The 20065-nt window shown below is 37.1% G+C and overlaps 1 protein-coding gene and 3 non-coding genes across 4 annotated transcripts; 3 read left to right on the forward strand and 1 right to left on the reverse strand.

The window, feature by feature from the left end:
- Window positions 1-1649: 1649 nt before the first annotated feature.
- Window positions 1650-11212, forward strand: r3hdm4 (R3H domain containing 4). The gene is given in 8 exon segments (NM_001080647.1): window positions 1650-1796; window positions 2674-2828; window positions 5957-6075; window positions 6178-6292; window positions 7627-7712; window positions 7822-7907; window positions 8719-8774; window positions 10013-11212. Coding segments are annotated over 8 exon segments (765 nt in total). The 5' UTR covers window positions 1650-1752; the 3' UTR covers window positions 10117-11212.
- Window positions 11213-14973: 3761 nt separating this feature from the next.
- trnas-gcu (transfer RNA serine (anticodon GCU)) lies at window positions 14974-15055 on the forward strand. Its single transcript has one exon. It is a non-coding gene; the product is annotated as a tRNA-Ser (tRNA).
- Window positions 15056-15504: 449 nt separating this feature from the next.
- LOC141376709 (U4 spliceosomal RNA) lies at window positions 15505-15644 on the reverse strand. Its single transcript, XR_012387447.1, has one exon. It is a non-coding gene; the product is annotated as a U4 spliceosomal RNA (small nuclear RNA).
- An 838-nt stretch (window positions 15645-16482) lies between these two features.
- Window positions 16483-16564, forward strand: trnas-gcu (transfer RNA serine (anticodon GCU)). Its single transcript has one exon. It is a non-coding gene; the product is annotated as a tRNA-Ser (tRNA).
- The last annotated feature ends 3501 nt before the right edge of the window (window positions 16565-20065 follow it).

Raw genomic sequence — 20065 nt, forward strand, 5'->3', positions numbered from 1 at the left:
ATATACACGTTACATTACATACATATATTCCATACATATACATTCATGTCATTGTCTGGGATTGAACCCGGGTCTCTGGTGAGAGAGGTGAATCATTAACCTCTGAGCCACTGGGAGTTGATGAGTCCATGCAACGAAAAGGACATGATACACAACATACAAACGCACCTGATACACTGTACATATGCACATGATACAATCTATACATGATACACTATACATATGCACACATTATATACTCTCTACTTATGCACTCATGATACACTCCGTAAAATTCGAGCCTCAGCTGGGTCAGTTAGCATTTCGGAGTGGAGTTTGCATGTTCGTCTGAGTTTCCTCTGGGTGCTCCGGTTTCTCCCACAAGTCCAAAGGCATGCGGTACAAGTGAAATGGGTAAGCTAAAATTGTCCGTAGTGTGTGAATGAGAGTGTATGAATGTTTCTCATTACTGGGTTGCAGCTGGAAGGGCATCTGCTTCATAAATCATATGGTGACCCCAGATTAATAAAGGAACTAAGTCAAAAAGAAAATGAATGAATGAATAATAATATTTTTTAATACTTAAAAAATGGTTACCAGGTATATAATGAGATTTTCTTTTCCTTTGACGCCATATTAATATAATATAATATAATATAATATAATATAATATAATATAATATAATATAATATAATATAATATAATATAATATAATATAATGTGTTGTCAAGTCCAGTGTCAATGAAAATAAATTATTAAAAAGATTAAGGGCTCTGGTTATAGATATTTACATTAGATGTCGCCTACCCTGTTGTTGTCTATTGAATGGAATGCGTCAATAGAGCCGCCATTTTAGTACAGGTTAGCGCTCCTTTGAAATGAATGTGGGACCAAGCTGCAGTGGAGGACTGTGGCCATGCAGAGCCAGAGAATTTCGGGAGTTTTCCTGGTGGTCATTATGCAAAATTATTTTTTAAATTACGAAAATTATAATTTGACATCACTTTTCTACATTGGTGGATAAGTTATCACACGTGCACGTTCCTGACAAAAAAAGTTTGTGTTTGTGTGTATGCTAATGTATTATCAACCCTCCCTGTTAGATCTAATCTGTGTCCTGAAACACCCCCTGTCTTCTCATTCTAACTGAGGGAGCGATTTGTTTGTGAATTAATCTCCGTTATGAACGACTCGTTCACTTTAGCTGACAACAATACAAGTTTCTGGCAGCGCAGCATCTTGTCATATTTCATTTACTTTGTTACTTTGCAAAACTAGCATAAGCTTGGTACTGAGTGTGTTATCATCAGTAATGTTGCTTGTTTAGCACATATGTTTATAACATACAAAAACAAAATCTTATCTATGAAATGTTCTGCCTCTGTGCTTTGTTTTCTTTGTTTGCTCGTTACTACACCCGTACACAGCGCTAAAAATCCAGCATCTTCACGTTGTCACTCTTGACAAGCGCGGTTGAATGACATTTGTGCCGGGAGCACTGTACAAATGTGGCGGCGCTGTGGACGCATGCTCAGGGTCCGTATGCGATATCTAGTGTATATATCTATAGGCTCCTTTATGGACTCTGGTAAGGTGGAAGTGTTTGAAGGATATTTATTGGCTGAATAAGTTGTCATGGTTGCATGGTCCCACAGACTCCACCCACACTCTCTGTCACTAGCTTTTAGCCATCTCGGCTAGCTGTTCCGTTCTGGCCATTTTCTAATTGTTTTGTTTGTGTCTGTGGTGCTTCTTTGAGAGAAGACTGTGCGATGGTTGTGTTGAATAGCAATAACAATGAGGAACAGGATATAATGTAAGTGTATTTTTTTAGCATGTAGCTTGTAGCCGATAGCTAATTATTTTATTTGGTTCACGACATACACGTCAGTTGTTTTTGTTAGCCGGCTAAGCTCATAAGCGTAACTAAATGCACGCCGTATAACGTCACATATGTCTATAGCATCTTTATCATCCACTGTTTTATATAAATGATGTAATGATAATAAGAGTTTTAAGGTGTTTTTATTGTAAATGATATATAAATTATTATTCAGCACATTAGCCGATTGTCTTATCTATCTATCTATCTATCTATCTATCTATCTATCTATCTATCTATCTATCTATCTATATATATATATATATATATATATATATATATATATATATATATATATATATATATATACATACACTTTATTTTCTGTCTCTAGTTATTTGTTTATTGTTAATATTTCCTATAATTTTGATTTTGGCTGCTGGTTTCTCTTTCGGTGAGCAAGGAAGGGTTCTTCCCAACAAATACTATTAAAATAGATAGATAGAAGAACAAACCTGTAAGATGCCTAGAATGTACATATGTTTTTGCAGAGATAAGCTGTGACCTATTTCCATGAAGCATCTGGCCTGTGGCTAGAGCTATAAATAAAAACACTCCAGTGGGTCTTCACAGAAGAATCTGTAGTTTCACTACAACACTGAAAGACATTTAAGTCCACTGACACAATTAATGAATCCACCCAAACCTGGTTTACACATATGCATGTATAATTGTATTTGAGACCAATATATCATTAACCACATATTTTTTTAACTTACCTAATTGGATTAGTGATTAATGCATAAACTGTTTGAGTAAGCAATTTTATTAAATGATTTTGAAGAGATTTTTGTTATTTTTTTTATTGCAGCCTAAATGAGCCACGATGCTCATCTCTTCCCAGCTCCCCCGCTAAACGTGTTTCTCCGGCCAAAAAAAAGCAGTTCTTTATTAATCAGGCTATTCGTAACTCGGACCTTATTCCCAGAGCCAAGGGCAAGAAGAGTCAAAGACGACAGGAAAACAGTGAGTCTTGTTTTTTTATTTTTGGGGACTTCACTATGTCATTAATGTTTATTTTATTTATTAATTACTCCACAGCATGTGTTTACCCAAATAAAAATGATGTGATCATTTGCTCACTTTATTACATTTTCATATACAACCTATTGAACACATTAGTAGGCCTGTCATAATAATCCGTATATCGACATATCGTCTAATACTTGATGACCTCAATCATTTCTGATATATATCATAATAACATATATATTTACAAATTCACAAATAACGTGAAATCCATTTTACAATGCAGGGTTCAACGCTACGGATTTGTTCTACTAATCCGATCGGGCCAATGGTTCAGATTTTTACTTGCCCTGCCAAAATTTCCACTGGCCCCACCAAAGTAAAAATAGCTATTAAATTTTATTATTTTTTTATCTCAAAAAAATAAAAAAATAAAAATAAATATATACAAAAAATAAATAAATAGGGCGGCGCAGTGGGTAGCACGTTCGCCTCACGGCAAGAAGGTCGCTGGGTCGCTGGTTCGATCCTCGGCTCAGTTGGCGTATCTGTGTGGAGTTTGCATGTTCTCCCTGCGTTCGCGTGGGTTTCCTCCGGGTGCTCCGGTTTACCCCACAGTCCAAAGACATGCTGTACAGGTGAATTGGGTAGGCTAAATTGTCCGTAGTATATGAGTGTGTGTGTGAATGTGTGAATGTGTTTCCCAGAGATGGGTTGTGGCTGGAAGGGCATCCACTGTGTAAAAACATGTGCTGGATAAGTTGGCGGTTCATTCCGCTGTGGCGACCCCGGATTAATAAAGGGACTAAGCCGACAAGAGAAAATGAATTTAAAAAAAAAGTGTAAAAAATAATGTCTATAATTATTTAAATGTTAAAAATTATCCAAATAATATTTTTAAAATGTTAATATACGTATAATGAGCAAAATTATGTGTTAACAAAACAGAAAGAGCAGTATGGAAAATGTGAAGGTATTTTATTTCAGTTACAAATTATTTAACAAAAGGTGGCCTCTATTGGGCCAGTAATGATCCCGTTTACTGTCCCAAGCGTCTCTCAAATTGGCCCCGGGCCATCAGGCTGTCCTTAATGTTTAGCCCTGCAATGACATTTAAATTCTACCTCACCGTTGTCAAAGTTATATTTGGATTTTTAACAGTATACATAATAAGACATTTACCTTTTTAACATCAAACTATAGAGTCTAAATAACCCTAAAAATAATACGTATTTTAAAGTGTTCATGGCTATTTGCATTATTGTGCTGTTATATAATCAATATGTAATCAGTGGCATAAATTATCCCAAAATGACGATAATATCACTTATCGCAACAGTTTCTGTGACAATATACAGTATTACACAACACAAATTCCTTATCGTGACAGGCCTACACAGGAATTCTTTTTCGAAATTTCAGAGCCTTCAATAAAATGAACAATCACAACAAAGACTCCAAAATGTTTACAGATAGTTTTCTTTTTGTTCTTTATTAATGTTTTAAAAAGAAGTTTGCATTACATGTTAATTAACATTTTGAAGAATCTATGTTACTGCGATCTTTTCTCTAAATAACTAAATAAACATTCAGTTTAATTAATTAAAGCAGCCGTAACACTGCATCATCAGATAAGAGTGAGCTGTTTTTTGTGTAATTTACGATTTCACAAGCTCTGTAGTTGTGTAGCAAACCGGTGGCTGTTGACATCCAAATTAAGAAAAACGAATACTACGGAAGTTTGTGGTTACCTGTCTTCAACACTCTTCAAAATATCTCATATATTTTGTGTTGAACAGAAGAAATAAATTAAGTGGAGGGAGGTCAGTAAATAATGACATTTTCCATGTTTGGTGAGCTATCCCTTTAAATCAGCAGGTCGCTTTGAAAGCAGCACACTGTAATGCACGTCAGTAAAGGCAGGCTTTGGCACACATATACCTGTTATATAATTGTCACATACCAGTAGTAGTCTAAAGGTGTTTACCAGCTGAAGCAAAATTTTCACAAGTGCTTTGGCTTGCTGTTTCTGTCTCCAAAACATTCAAAAGGATGTCACACCAATTTGTTCTTCAATTTTACTAAAAATGTACCAGTGTCTTTAAAATATACTGTATATGAAGAGATTTATGACTGTAACTTTGTACTTGTAGTTCAGAGAACAAAATACTGCCGTCGTTTATTCAGCCCTCAGCAGCTCTTGGCACTAGCAGTTCCAACAGGGCCGGAGTGGGACTCCGTTTCAGCCCTGGAGTTTCAGCCCTGGAGTTTCAAGCCAGACCGGCCCACATCAGTCCACGACTGACTATATTAAAATAAGGTCATTTCCATTTCAGTTTCTAATGACACTACCACGTCTTTTTCAAGAAAACAGCTGCTTTAGAACTTTACATGTTCAACCGCCCTCACAGTATTATATGTCGTAACAATAAAAATGAAAAAAATAAAATAATGATGTTTTAGGTGAGATGCGAACACGGGTCGGCAGCATCTTAAAGCAACATGCTAACCACTAGACCAATGGCGCTGTTGTGGTGGGAGAAAAATTTCAGATTTCTGATCAAGTTACATCAGAATGAATGTAGTGAATCATCTGATTTTCATTGAGCAGGTGTGATATTCATTATTATTAATTATTAAAATTCTTATATTCACTAAGGTGCCGCTGTTTGGGGTCGAATGATGATATTTCCATCATCATTACCCTGTAGGCTGCATTTTGCTCACGGGGCTGCGCGAAAATAAATAAAAAGGGCGGAGCTGCAGCAAAATAATGAATAAAAAGAGTGAGGCTATGGTCAAATACATAAATAAATGAAAAAAGTGTGACTGCTGAGAGTGCAAGCAGCTAGGGACGCCAGCCCTCGCGGCCAAAAAACAGACCGGCCCACCAGGAATTCTCCCGGTCCTCCCGATTAGCCAATCCGGGCCTGAGTTTCAAGGTTGTGAATTCCTAGGAAATACATGAACCTTGAATGCAAATGCATCGGCCAAATGTGGTAAATTAAAGAAAACAGTAGTTTGTGTCTGTATTGAAGAATACATGTTTATTATTGGGTAATTGTTTTAGTTGTGATTTTGGAACATTTTTGAAACATTATTTTGACAACTGTTATTGTGCGTAGCTCGTTTTCTGGACAATCTTTTGGAACGAGATGAGTGCTCTAAAGAGGATGGTGAAGGCCATGAAACGGCCTCACCCAGCATCTTCACTGAAGCCTGCACCAATGGAAACTACATGGAGGTAAAGCAGCTGTCTGTGACTGCTATATGTTTAAGGATGTTTTTATTTCTTCACTCTCATTCTCTTTCTTATCACTCTCTCTCACTTTGTCATGTCTCTCAGTACTGGAGTGATTTTATGAATCGTTCTGGAGAGGAGCAAGAGCGACTTTTGGCTCTCCTAGAGGAGGAGGCTCAGAGGACCCACTCCAACAAAAGCCATAAAGACCAAAGAGAGGGTCAGACAACATTTAACAGCACAAATTCATTCCACACACAAAACCTAAGCTCTGATAAGCCTGATACATTCACTGAGAGTCATTTGTTCTTCACATGCTCTCAATGTGTCTAAACTGTTTGTTTGTTATTTTTACACGGTAGAGCAGTGGTCGCCAACCCGTTGACTGTGATCGACTGGTAGATCTATCTCCGTGTCCCAGAATATCCCAAAAAATGACAGAAGAATCAAGATTAAGATTTATAAACTCTTTTTATTCAAGTGTTGTTTTTGTAGTTCGATATATTGCTCTCCCTTTAAATGGCATCCTTGTGAGGTGCAAAACTGCAAAGTAGCAGCTGAGTTTTTGTAAAAGATGTGTGCCCAGAGCACATAAGCAGCGTGCAAAGCTCTGACTGCCAATAGAAAACGATAACCCCATAAGTAATGCTGCTAAATATGGCACAAAACCAGTTACGATTGCTTAATTAGAGTAAAATGTTTTATTATGCAGTGGTGGAAAGACTACTGAAAATCATGCTCTAGTAAAAGTACCATTACTTGCCTAAAAAGTTAGTGCGAGTAAAAGTATCTGTTGTAAATAATACTCAAAGTATGAGTAAAAAGTATCTCTTTAAAAAGTACCCAAGAGTAGTATTACGCTATAAAAAGCTGATTCATTTACATGTAATTTGTAGGTGTGTGTAAACGTAACATTCTGTAGTGCATTTAGTTATTGCCCAGCAGGCACACAACGTCACAAGACGTTAATATTAGGTTAGATTTAGGTTGTGACGTCAGGTGACCAAAATTCAGTATCCAGCCAGCATCTAAGAACAATGTTATTTTGATGTCCAATAACGATGTCATTTTCCACACTTCCTGACATGAGTACGTTTACATGGACACCAGTAATCTGATTTTAATATGATTAAGACAGTTCTCTGATTAAAAGTCTACCATGTAAACTGATTTTTGATTGATTTAATGTAAGGTCATAAATAATTAAACTAAACAGAAATGGAATTAGGACATGTCGAGTTTGCTGATTTAAGTCGCATTATTGAAATGCAGTACAGACATGTAAACACCTTAGTAAAACTATTACCATCATGTATGATTTTCGAATAATGACAATTCTGGCTATGACTGCCTGCCTGATTTTTGTGAAGACAAAGGTGATACAAATTTTTGATGAAGGTGGCCACTTCATAGTTCTCTATGGAGGAAACGTGAAATGTATTTTGATGTAACCTTTAATTCCTCAAGCTTGGGCCATCCAAAATTTGCAGCGTCTTTATTGTTTCAGTGATGATCATATTATTTGTTGACATATTTGTTGTGATCTTTTTCCAGTAAATCCTGCCTTCAGCGCTCAGGAATGTTTCCAGAGGATCGATCGGAGGCTGCGCGTGACACTCAAACGCAGACAGATCCCCATAGTGAGTCTTTCTGTCATTTTCTTGATCTTTAGCTTTCGACCTTTGATCAAGCATTTTCCCCATCAATTCTGTATATCATTCTTTATATCATCCATTTGCTCTGTTTAAGGGAGTGTTGGAGGGTCTAGAGTCCAATCTGCTGGGATTCTTCATGGCACATCCTCACTCGATTTACACAACCAGACTCAGCAGCAGGTGCACAAGCTATCAATTAATGCATCTCTTACGTCAGGGATGTCAAACTCAATTCCTGGAGGGTCGCAGCTCTGCACAGCTTAGTTCCAACCCTAATTAAACCCACCTGATCAAACTAATTGAGTCCTTCAGGCTTGTTTGAAACCTACAGGTAAGTGTGTTGGAGCAGGGTTGGAACTAAACTGCAGAGCTGCGGCCCTCCAGGAATTGAGTATGACACCCGTCTTGCGTCCACCGACTAATTCAGACCTCTACTAACTAACACAGTGCTCACCATAATTGAATACACCCCAATGCAAATCTGTTTTGTTTAAATGCACCAAAATATTTGTTAAACAGACATATTTATTAAAATAATATTTCAGTCACCAAACATATTTAGAAATTAAAAGATAATACAATTAAATTCAAGCAAAATATTGCAAAAATAAATTACAACCTACAAAATTTCAACTTAATTGATCACATTTTTTTGCTTCTTGATTTTTCCTATTTTGTTTTAATTTGTACTTAATATTTTTCTATAACATAAATTTGTGTGTGCTAGTTTTTAGGCCATTATCGTAAGTAATTTTGTCAGATAAGCTCCAGATTTGGCTTCAGTACGACTAATCTAATGTATATGCACAAATATAATATTGTATAGCTTCCTATTAAACATATTAATGTAAAAGATAGATTTGTGAGGGGTGTACTTGTATATGATGAGCAGCACTGTATATTTAATAATATTTCAAGACCGTGTTTGAGATATTCTTAGTCATTTTGGTGAATGCTATATTTTTATTCAGATGTGTCTGTGTTTCTTTAGTTATGAGCGACTGTTGCTTCATGCTATTTGCCAGTACATGGATCTGACCTCTGCAAGTGAGTAATCTTCAGATGTTGATAATTTCAGGTTTTTTTTTTTCAATGAGTCTGATGCAAATTGTAATTTCCTAAGGACTAAATTAAATCATCAGAAAAATTTAGGTCACCCAAATGAGTTCCACGGTTTTGCTAAATAAAGCTCTCAAATAAAACTCAAGGTGAACAACTTAACATGATACAAAAATCAAGCCAAAATGTAAAAGCCAATGATGATGAAAAGCTTTATGTTTCCCATAGAGAATGGAGACTCATCAGACCAGGCAACGTTTCTCCAATCTTCTATTGTCAAATTTTGGTGAGCCTGTGTGAATTGTAGCCTCAGTTTCCTGTTCTTAGCTGACAGGACAGGCACTCAGTGTGGTCTTCTGCTGCTGTAGCCCATCCAGTTGGACGTGTTGTGTGTTCAGAGTTGCTCTTCTGCAGACCTCGGTTGTAATGAGCGCTTATTTGAGTTACTGTTGCCTTTCTATCAGCTGGAACAAGTCTGGCCATTCTCCTCTGGCATCAACAAAACATTTGCTTCCACAGAACTGCCGCTCACTGGATATTTTCACTTTTTCAGACGATTCTCTGTAAACCCTAGAGATGGTTGTGCGTGAAAATTCCAGTAGATCAGCAGTTTCTGAAATACTCAAATACTCTACCTGTCTGGCACCAACAACCATGCCACATTCAAAGTCACTTGAATCACCTTTCTTCCCCATTCTGATGCTCGGTTTGAACCACAGCAGATCGTCTTGTCCATGTCAACATGCCTAAATGCATTGAGTTGCTCCCCTGTGATTGGCTGATTAAAATTTAAGTTAGCAAGCAGTTGGAAAGGTGTACCTAATAAAGTGGCCGGTGAGTTATGCTAGTTATCATGAGCACAATCGTAATTTAAAATAATGAATTTGATCTATTAAATGTTGCTGCTTTGCACACTCTTTGGACAGTGATAATTCCCCTATAATACCAGTTCATTTTTATTAAGGCATTACAACACAAAAGATTTGGCATGATTTAAATGTAATTTAATTTCAATGTTGTGGAAAACCATTTGATCAACTAACTTAAGTGTTCTGTATATGTTATATATTGGTAACGGTTTGATTTAATTAGTGAATATAATTCTCTTTATAAAAATGCTCCACTAACTTTAAGTCAATTTTTGCAACGTTTTTTTATGGTAGAAAAGGCCAAATGTAATCGTTTTAAAGTGTAGTGTGTAATTTTAAGTGGGTTTTTTTGTGCAGGCTCTGACTGTAATGGTGCTCGACAGACTGAAGTGGTCAACAAACAGGAAGAGTTTCTCCCTCCTCAGCCCCTGCTCTCTGCCTACCTGGAGCAGCTGAACTAAGCTGCTACAAATCGTGGCCTCAACCACCAGTACCACTGCTGTTCATCCAGCCAGACCAGAACAGGCACCACTGCCCTTCAGCTGGCTAGTATGAACTATGCAAAAGGCATTTTATCCTAGGACCTCTCCCTTTAAGAGGCTCCACTGACAAGAGTCATCAATATACTGTCTCTTTCGTTTACTTGCATTTTCTGATGTTTGGGGGCTCATTTTAGTGGACGTTGTTGTTGTTAAACTATCTTTAAATATGATCTGATTCTTTTTCAATGTTCCAGACAGAACGTTTTAGAATATCCTTCATGAAATCTTTGTACACGTGTAGAAACATAGCTGTATGTGAACTCGGCCAGACGAAGAATATGAATTGATGATTATTGTTTTTGGTGTTCTTGACCTTAAAAATCATTGGAAGTGAGTTTAGAAATTCAGGTTCATCTCCATCGCCACACAACCCACATGTAGTCACTGTCGAAAATGTACAGCTCAGGCTTCTACACAAGAACGACTTCATCTAAATCAGAGGTCACCAACCCTGTTCCTGGAGAGCTACCTTCCTGCACATTTCAGTCCCAACCCTGACCAAACACACCTGTTTGTAATTATCAAGTGCTGCTTTAGGTACTATTAATTGGTTCAGGTGTGTTTGATCAGGGTTGGGACTGAATTGTGCAGGAAGGTAGCTCTCCAGGAACAGGGTTGGTGACCCCTGATCTAAATAGTGCTAATATTGCAAATCTTATGGTAAATGGTTGTACCTTTGCAAGCTCTTTATCTTACTGCACAATATTGAACTAGTTATTCTTTAGACTTGATTCCATTAAATCAGCCAATCCTGCCTGACAGTTAAAGAGAAATAAGTCGACCTTTTATATCCAGCATTCTATGCCTTGAAGTCAAACTCAACCTGTTTTTTTTAATCTGCCATTTGCAGGTGTCACATGTTAAAACACGTTTTATTTCCAAATTAGGATTTGCCAACATGCACTTACAACTATGCCTTACCTGTACACACCATATTTGTCATTTTTGTATGTATATAATAGCCTTTACATTAATGTTATTATGGTATACACACAGGGAAAATAATGTAATGTTTTATACTATCAAGAAGTCCTGAGACACTTGAGCAGATCTTGCATTTGTATCTGTAACCAAAGTGTGTTTATGTGTGTACAATGCTGATTCTCAGGCATCAACACAGCAACATCCTCAGAGTAAAATGTACTCCGTTCAGAGAATGTTTGGTCCCTCTCTAACTTGAGTGAAATTTACTTAACAGCAGATTTAAAGTTATTGAGACAAAGATAGGGTTAAATAAGTGATGATTAAGCACTGATGATGAACACCTGCTGTTAATGAGCAGAAACAGTAGAGAAGCAACCGGTTTGACTTTATTTCTGTCAGTTGTTCACAAAAGTCCATATGAGATTTATTGAGAATTAACTGTTTTAATTCTTTACATTTTACAAAAAAACAACAAAAGAAAATGCCCTCACCCCCCCTTGAATTCTGAGTTGAACTCTATTGTTGATTTTTCTTTGCTTTGCTATGACAAGTATAAAGAGCAAATATGATCAGGTTCACTGATCCTTTGTTGACTCTTACTCTTGATAAGAATTATTAGAGATTATGTTTGACTTTGCAAATTATATTTGATTCATGGTTTATTATATAAGAAACTAAATTCAGTGTTTTTTTTTTTAAGAGAATGGACCTCAGCTGTGGTTTTATATATTTTTAAAACACATTAAGCATCTGAAACACTTTCCAGACACGAACAGGAATAATCAGCGTATCTATCTCAACAGTGGTTAGACATTTTGTAAATTTTATGACTGCATTGTATGCTAAGCGAATCATACAATAATCCTCTATAGTTCCCAGTGTGCACTCTAGGGAAAAAAACTCTCCATAGTTGAGAAGCACATGCTGATTCTTTATTTCTGTGTGTTTCAGATGTTCAATGTGTTTTGTAATGTTATAACAGTGTTGCTGAGCTCCATCTTGATACAGTGCTACTTTTGTCAAAATAGATTATTCAAACTTAAGTAATAAAATCAATTTTATTGATTTGACAAGAATCAACTATCCAAAGGACAATTGCTCTCTTTATATAATATTCGCCACAATACACTATTTAGCAAACAAAAAGAAGCTAACATTAGAAATCGAGTCAGAAACCAAGTACAGCTGTTCTCCTCAATGGTGACAGCTTAAAACACAAAAAGTGGTGTTTTTTTTTTTGTTTGTTTTGTTGCTGTTGTAAAAAAAAATCTTGATTAATTGATATATTGTTTTATTATATATATATATATATATATATATATATATATATATATATATATATATATTAAGGGTGTCACGATCCTCCAAATCCTCGATTCGATTACATTTTCGATTCTAAAGGCACGATTCGATTTGATTTTCGATTATGAAAAATTAATTATTTAATGACCAATTAATTATTTGTAGCCTACCGTTTAAACTACCTGACCTGCATGGTCTTTGTTTTACCCATAAACAAATCATACAGTAAATGAATAAAGGCAAGTTACACACATAATTACCACCTGTCAATCACTTTTTCTGCGGGACTCGTGAATAGGCAGTGATCTGTGTCGTTATAATGGCAACGGTAAAAAAAACGCACAACCAACAGGAACCAGCCACCAGTATCTGAGGTGTTCAATAAATGACTAAGTACAAGTGAGTGAAAGATTGAAGCAGTCCTCTGACTGCCTGGACCTGCTGTCTCGAGCGCATGGCTGTGTGTGCGTCTGTGTCTGTGTGGTCATGTGATGTGCATATTCAGAGGTAGAGAGGAAGGAGGGCTGCTCAGAAATGCCACACGCCACTGTGGATGTCAAATCGTTGTCGTTCTAAAATGCCATTTAAAAACAAAGACAGTGTAAACATGGCCTGAGTGTGTACTTTTCGCGAGCGGATTTGCAATGGGGGCGGGCGGAGGATCGCGATGCCGTGTTGTCTATCGGACGAACCGTACGTAACACGTACATAGCAGAGCTTGCAGAACTGTGGGGTTTTTTTTGTCGACAACACGAACGTTGTCAATATAACTCACAGGAAATCCAAAATGCTTAAACACCGGCGACTTCATTGAAAGAGGAGAGGATTTAAGTTCTCTCGACGGGTCTCCTGCTTCTGAAGTTTAACAAGCACTTCAGCAAGCCTGTTTTTTTTTCCACTTGGCAAGCCAAGCTGACGTGACATGGACGCGTGGCAGCATCGACGATTCTATTTTTTGATTCGATAATCGAAATTGAGCATAAATATATATATATAAGCTCAAACAGGTTGTTAATAAATAAAGCTGCGGTTTGTGGAGTTGCTTAATGATCCTCTGCTGAGATCTTAAGAGATTTGATGTGTTTTATTTCAGTTTATTTCATCTATGGCTGACTGGAGTCAGTTGTAATTTTCCGTTTCTCTTCTCTGTTTTTGCTTATTAACTGCAGGTTTTCATCGTCAGCCCTCCATCAAAACTTAATTAATCCCTTCATTGTCTCATTAACTTTAACTCTGCCGTTCAGTACATTTTACTCAATTTACAGAGGGACCAAATACTCTCTGAACTGAGTAAATTTTACTCTGAGGATTTTGCTGTGAACCTTCATGAATGTTTTTTTTTAAACATAACCCTCATAATCACTTAAAGTCAAATAAAAATAAAAAAGAGCTGCTTTTTAACGTGTTCCAATGTTTGAGTTTATGCTGTTTAAACCATGAATACTTTAGATTGCTTCGTTGTATTTAGTTTTCGTCTGTGGCAAGTATCTATACCTAAGACTATTAAATGGTATCAAGCTTTTATCTAAAATCTAATTGTGTGATTATTTTGCTGTATAAATCAAGCCATAGAAAATTTCAGTGACTTGTGATAAATGCACATACACTGCTGGTCAAAAGTTTTACAACTGTTACAACTGTATTCACTTCTTCTCAAGTCAAATCATGAAACTTTTTTTTTTTATTATTGAAAAGAACATTTTTTTATCGAAATACATTTTAAAATGTCATTTATGCCTGTGATTTTAAGGCAGGGTGTCGTAGTGGCACAGTGGGTAGCCCTGTCGCCTCACAGTCAGAAGGTCACTGGTTTGAGTCTTGGCTGGGTCAGTGTTTGATATTTCTGTTTGGAGTTTGCATGTTCTCCCCGTGTTGGTGTGGGTTTCCTCCTGGTGGTCCGGTTTCCCCCACAGTCCAACGACGCGATATAGGTGAATTGGGTAAGCTGAATTGTCCGTAGTGGATGTGTGTGAATGAGAACGTATGGGTGTTTCCCAGTGATGGGTTGCAGCTTGAAGGGCATCCGCTGCGTAAAAAAACATACTGGATAACCTGGCTATTCATTCCGCGGCGGTGATCACAGATCAATAAAGGGACTAAGCCGAAAAGAAAATGAATGAATGGTTTCAATGCAGAATTTTTTGCATCAAAAAGGGTTACCATAGAATGCATTGATCCATTCTCTTTAAAGGGCCCATATTATGGATCATTACAGGTGCAGTAGGTGATCTTCCACAATGCTAACAGCTTAGCATAAATCCCCGAATCACAGTCCCTCCCTAAAAAGTAGTTGTGCGATCTTCAAACTTAAAGGGCTTTATGGGAATTGTTAATATAGCTATGCTGCCTTTTTTGACTCATTTGCAGGCTTCCTGTCTAGTTTCTCTTCTGCAAAACCAGAAGAAACAACTAATGTTAAACATTAACTCTAGGGCACTAATCAGAGCTACTGAAAAGCTCCTTATGACAACCTTTAACCTTCATCTTTTCTGCAAGAACCCCCAGGAAACAACAAAGTCCAGCGTCCCGCAAAGCAAGCAGGAAACCTGAGACGAGGTGGCCGAGTGGTTAAGGCGATGGACTGCTGATCCATTGTGCTCTGCACGCGTGTGTTCGAGTCCCATCCTTGTCGCTCATTTGTTCTAGGTGTTTAAAAGAGCCTGGTGCTTCCGTGGAAGGTTTCTTACTCGCATCCTCTTAGCTTTTTGAAGGATGTTGTTGCAAATTTTGATGCAATCTTTACCGAAAATAGCTGCAAATACATAAATATATATATACCACAGTCCAGCCCCTATCAGAAAAGTGGAAACATACGTGATGAGGTGGCTGAGCGGTTAAGGCGATGGACTGCTAATCCCTTGCACACTGCACATGTGGGCTGGAATCCCATCCTTGACGTTCATTTGCTCTGGCATTTGAGAGAGCCTGGTGCTTCGATGCAAATTTTCTCACACGCATTCTGAAGAACGTCATGGTACAGGTTAATTCAGCCTGCTGCACATTTAGAATCGCACCATTATCACAACTGGCAGCTCATCCAAGAAACAAATGCACAGATATATTTTTCAACAGAACTTTAAGCCTTCTAAGAGGCTGTCAAAAATTGCCAAGCTGACTGTATTTCAAGTCATCTCAGCGGGGTATTGGGTAAAGTTTTCACCCAGCAATGATCACACCTCGGATTGACCTCATAAGTTATGATATTGCCTCTGCGAAAGAATAGCTGTCACATTTATGAACTCTTGTCTGTACCAATCTGGACATGCAACGACAAGGTGGTATCAAACTTTAAACTGCCAGCAATCAGCCTTCGGGCACCAATGAGTGCATGCTGAGTCAGCAGAACAGGTTTTGATATGCCCCAAAAGAATTAGTTATACATTGTTTCATTTTCACTTAAAAAAGAGGTATACACTAATTTTGTGAATCCGGGAGAAGAGAATTGTGGGTAATCTGGGAAAGGGGGCGGAGTCACAACGCTGAACGGCAGAGAAAATGGTTGCGATTGGGATGCGTTTATTGGGCTGCACAGGGATTGGGGTAAGATAATGAAGAATGCAAGGGCACTGAAACAAATTTTGACAGAAATCCAGGGTCAGTTCTGCTGCCGTATTTAAGACTCAGGCATTCTGTCTAGTTTCTCTCCAACAAAACCAAAAGAGACATGTGGAAGTTAATGTTGTACATTACCTCTGGGGCACTGATCAGAGCTACTGAAAAGCTCCTTATGACAACCTTTAACCTTCATCTTTTCTGCAAAGACCCCCAGGAAACAACAAAGTTCAGCGTCCCGCACAGTAAGCAGGTAACTTGAGACGAGGTGGCCAAGTGGTTAAGGTGATGGACTGCTAATCCATTGTGCTCTGCAAGTGTCGGTTCGAATCCCATCCTTGTCGTTTATTTAAGAGATCCCTGTTTCCCTGGAAGGTATCTTACTCGCACTCTCTTTGTGCTTCGAAGCAAAATTGGAAGTCATCTTACCGAAAATTGTTGCGGAAACATACATTTACGAATTGGTGCCACGGTCCAGGCTCCGGAGAGAAGACAACATACATAGGTGATGAGGTGGCCGAGTGGTTAAGGCGATGGACTGCTAATCCATTGTGCTCTGCACGCATGGGTTCGAATCCCATCCTCTTCGCTCATTTGTTCTAGGTTTTTGAAAGAGCCTGGTGCTTCCGTGGAAGGTTTCTTACTCGCATCCTTCTAGCTTTTTGAAGGATGTTGTTGCAAATTTTAATGCAATCTTTACCGAAAATAGCTGCAAATACATAAATATATATATACCACAGTCCAGCCCTTATCGGAAAAGTGGAAACACACGTGATGAGTGGTTAAGGTGATGGACTGCTCATCCCTTGTACACTGCGCATGTGGGCTGGAATCCCATCCTCGACGTTTATTTGCTCTGGCATTTGAGAGAGCCTGGTGTTTCGATGGAAGTTTTCTCACACGCATTCTGAAGAACGTTATTCCGCATAAATCTGCAAATTTTCTAAAAAAAATCCCAGCAGAAATAGCAAAAAATTTACACAGATTCTGTCTGGCCCTACCTATAACTTACTGAGTTACATTTGAGGAAAAACAATTACAGGGCTCGAAATTAACCTTTTTGCTTGGTAGCACCGGTGCTCCTAACTTTAAAAATGTAGGCGCATCAGGCAAAATTTAGTCGCACCCACCAATTATGAGCACCGTTACTACAAGTTTTATACAAACATATTTATTGCATTTGAAATCAAACTAACAAGCAAAAAAAAAAAAAAAAGTATATATATATATATATATGCAAGCGTGAGGAAATATGTCTCAATGAAATCCCGTTATCACAAGAAAATACATTTTATAACATAACTGTGCTGTTCTCACAAGTGCTGTCTGATATTGGACTGATGCTTTTGACATATACTGTACCTTATAAAATGCATACATCATGTTAATAGCAATACCGGTGTTTTTATGAGTAGCGATGTTAGTTTACTCATTGTAAGACCGTTTGCGATGGTGTACGTGGTGTTAAATTTTACATATAGCTGCCACTTGCACGGCGGACAGCATCTGCCGATTATATGAAGGAATAAACTGAAACTCTCGTGCTAGATGTGGCAAACAGTTAACGTTACCTTAAAATTCCATCCCACAGACTTTTCATAGCGGACTTGAAGCCAATGGAAGTCTTATCCACTCTTCTAAAAGGATTGACACTGATAATGTCAGTGTTATCTTCATTGTAAAGCATCTTCAGTGCTTTATAATTTTTCGCGGTAGTAGCTCTCTTTGTCATCCTAAGCAAGAACGCACTGACTGAGTGATTGACAGCTGATATTAACCAATCATTCGCGTTCAGTGCTAGAGCAGTGGTGGGCCAATAAGAAGAGGGCGAAGGCGGGGCAAGCATTACGGACTTGGATTTGTTTACTGCAGCAAGTTGAAATGACAACTGTTTTAAACCATTCCTGAGCGCTGCGTTTCGCGTTAAGTGCAGACAAAGAGCTTGGAGATGCATTCTGCGTCTCCCGAATCCGCGCATGTGGTGAACATTTTACAGTAAAAACTGGTCGCACACAACAATTTTAAGCACTCGCAGAAATGCTCCCAAATATATTTTGAGGTCGCATAGATAAAATTTTGGGCGCATATGCGACCAAAATGGTCGCTATTTCGAGCCCTAAATTACATTCTTAATTATTTTGCAGCTATGATCTGACAAAAAAAATATTTAGTCAAGAAACCTAACAATATTTCTAATGAAACTATCAAAGCTTCATTGATGGAGGAAAAGTTTGACTTGCTTGTTTTCAGGGCGAGTTTTCAAATAATGACGACGTTGTCTATTAATAACGAATGTTACATGTTTGCTACTTTAATATATATATATATATATATATATACGTTTTTCGCAAAAAAATTTACGCTCTAACTGTGATTTTGCTGATTCCATCTCATTGATGCTAATGTGTTTTTTTAATTAGCAGATTGCTATTTACTCACAGCATGTGTACACTGCTGCCCCTCCGAACTCAACAGCGCCCCCCATTTTTTAATGTAGGCATTCCAATCAGGCGCAAAATATGCTAAGTAGACTATCAGTGTAGTAGGCAACTTATTTTGCAATTCCTTCACAATAATAATATTAATAATAGATAAATAATAATAAATTATATAATAATTTCAAATCTTGCAAAAACATCACTAAACAAACATTATGAAAACTGGTTGTTTTCAACATTCTTAGAACAAAAAACAAGTCAGCTGGGTTTATATTTAGGGTAAAATCCATTATTGCATCCATTTCACAATATATTGGCTTGCATTTATTTTGAGAAATTTTGAATGTGATTTGACAGTATGAATAGCACGAGGAGTGTTGGTTGTAACATGGATTAGTTAGTAACTGTTCAACATGGTGATATATCAAACACTCCAATCTTCTTTTGAGCTGACAGGAGAAGTGGCATGTGACTATGAACAAAATTGTTGGTTTTATCACCAAAAACTGATTTTCAAGTAAAAACTTTTTATTCAAAATAATAATAATAATAATTATTATTATTACTATTATTATTATTATTATTATTATTATTTCATTTTACATAGCATTCATTGTACAAACATACACATACAATTTTTGACTTAATTAAAAATATAACATAAAATAGACATAATCTAGCCATTTTTCTTCATAATGCCTAAACATAAAAAACATTTAAAAATATATATATATACACAGACTGTTTCAACACCCAGAGACTTTAGTCAATTGATTCTGGCATTCCAATTATTCTAATCTGCTGTGAAAATACTTTTCTCTTTTTGTAATTTCTAGAATATTGATAAAGATTTTTCCTACCTTTGGAAAATGAATCTTTGGTTTAGTTAATTGCAAAACTGAGCTTTTTTCATGTTTTATTAATTGACAATTTAACAAATTTATAAATTCATTAGTTATTCATTTTCTGTCAGCTTAATTCCTTTATTCATCAGGGGTCACCACAGCCAACTTATCCAGAATATGTTTCACAAAGCAGATGCCCTTCCTGCTTCCAGCCAGTTTATTCAATATACCTATAGTGCAAACTCCACACAGAAATGTCAACTGAATCAGCCAAGGCTCAAACCAGCAACCTTCTTGCTGTGAGGTGACAGTGCTAAATACTGATTTAGCTAAATCTAATTAGTTAAGGCTACTTTTAGGATAAAACTTCATGTTTATATTTATACTTGTAACAAACTAACTGACTTCTTGATTGTACTCTTTTACACAGGGGTGCCCAAACTTTTTAGTATAAGGCCAAAAACCAAATATCACTGAGAGCCGTGGGCCGAAGGTAAATATACCAAACTGTACTGCATTACATTTGCCATGGGTAATTTCAATTTATTTTACAATATTTAAAAATAAATAGAAAACAATACTTCAAATCGTATTAACTAATGCAGTAAAACATTTAAAACATTTAACGTAATGCAATAAAAACAGAAACAGCCACATTAATTCACCTTATTCTCCGAGCGGGCGCAGCCATTTGAATCTTTTTGGCTCGAGACTTCCGGTCTCATTCATTTTTAGACATTAAAAAACTGCTCGTTTTACAGTTTGATGCAAACTGAGGTTTTCTTATTATATTGTTCTACTTGATCT

This window comes from Danio rerio, chromosome 11 (genome assembly GCF_049306965.1).
Source record: "Danio rerio strain Tuebingen ecotype United States chromosome 11, GRCz12tu, whole genome shotgun sequence".
In the NCBI taxonomy this organism is placed as follows: domain Eukaryota; kingdom Metazoa; phylum Chordata; class Actinopteri; order Cypriniformes; family Danionidae; genus Danio; species Danio rerio.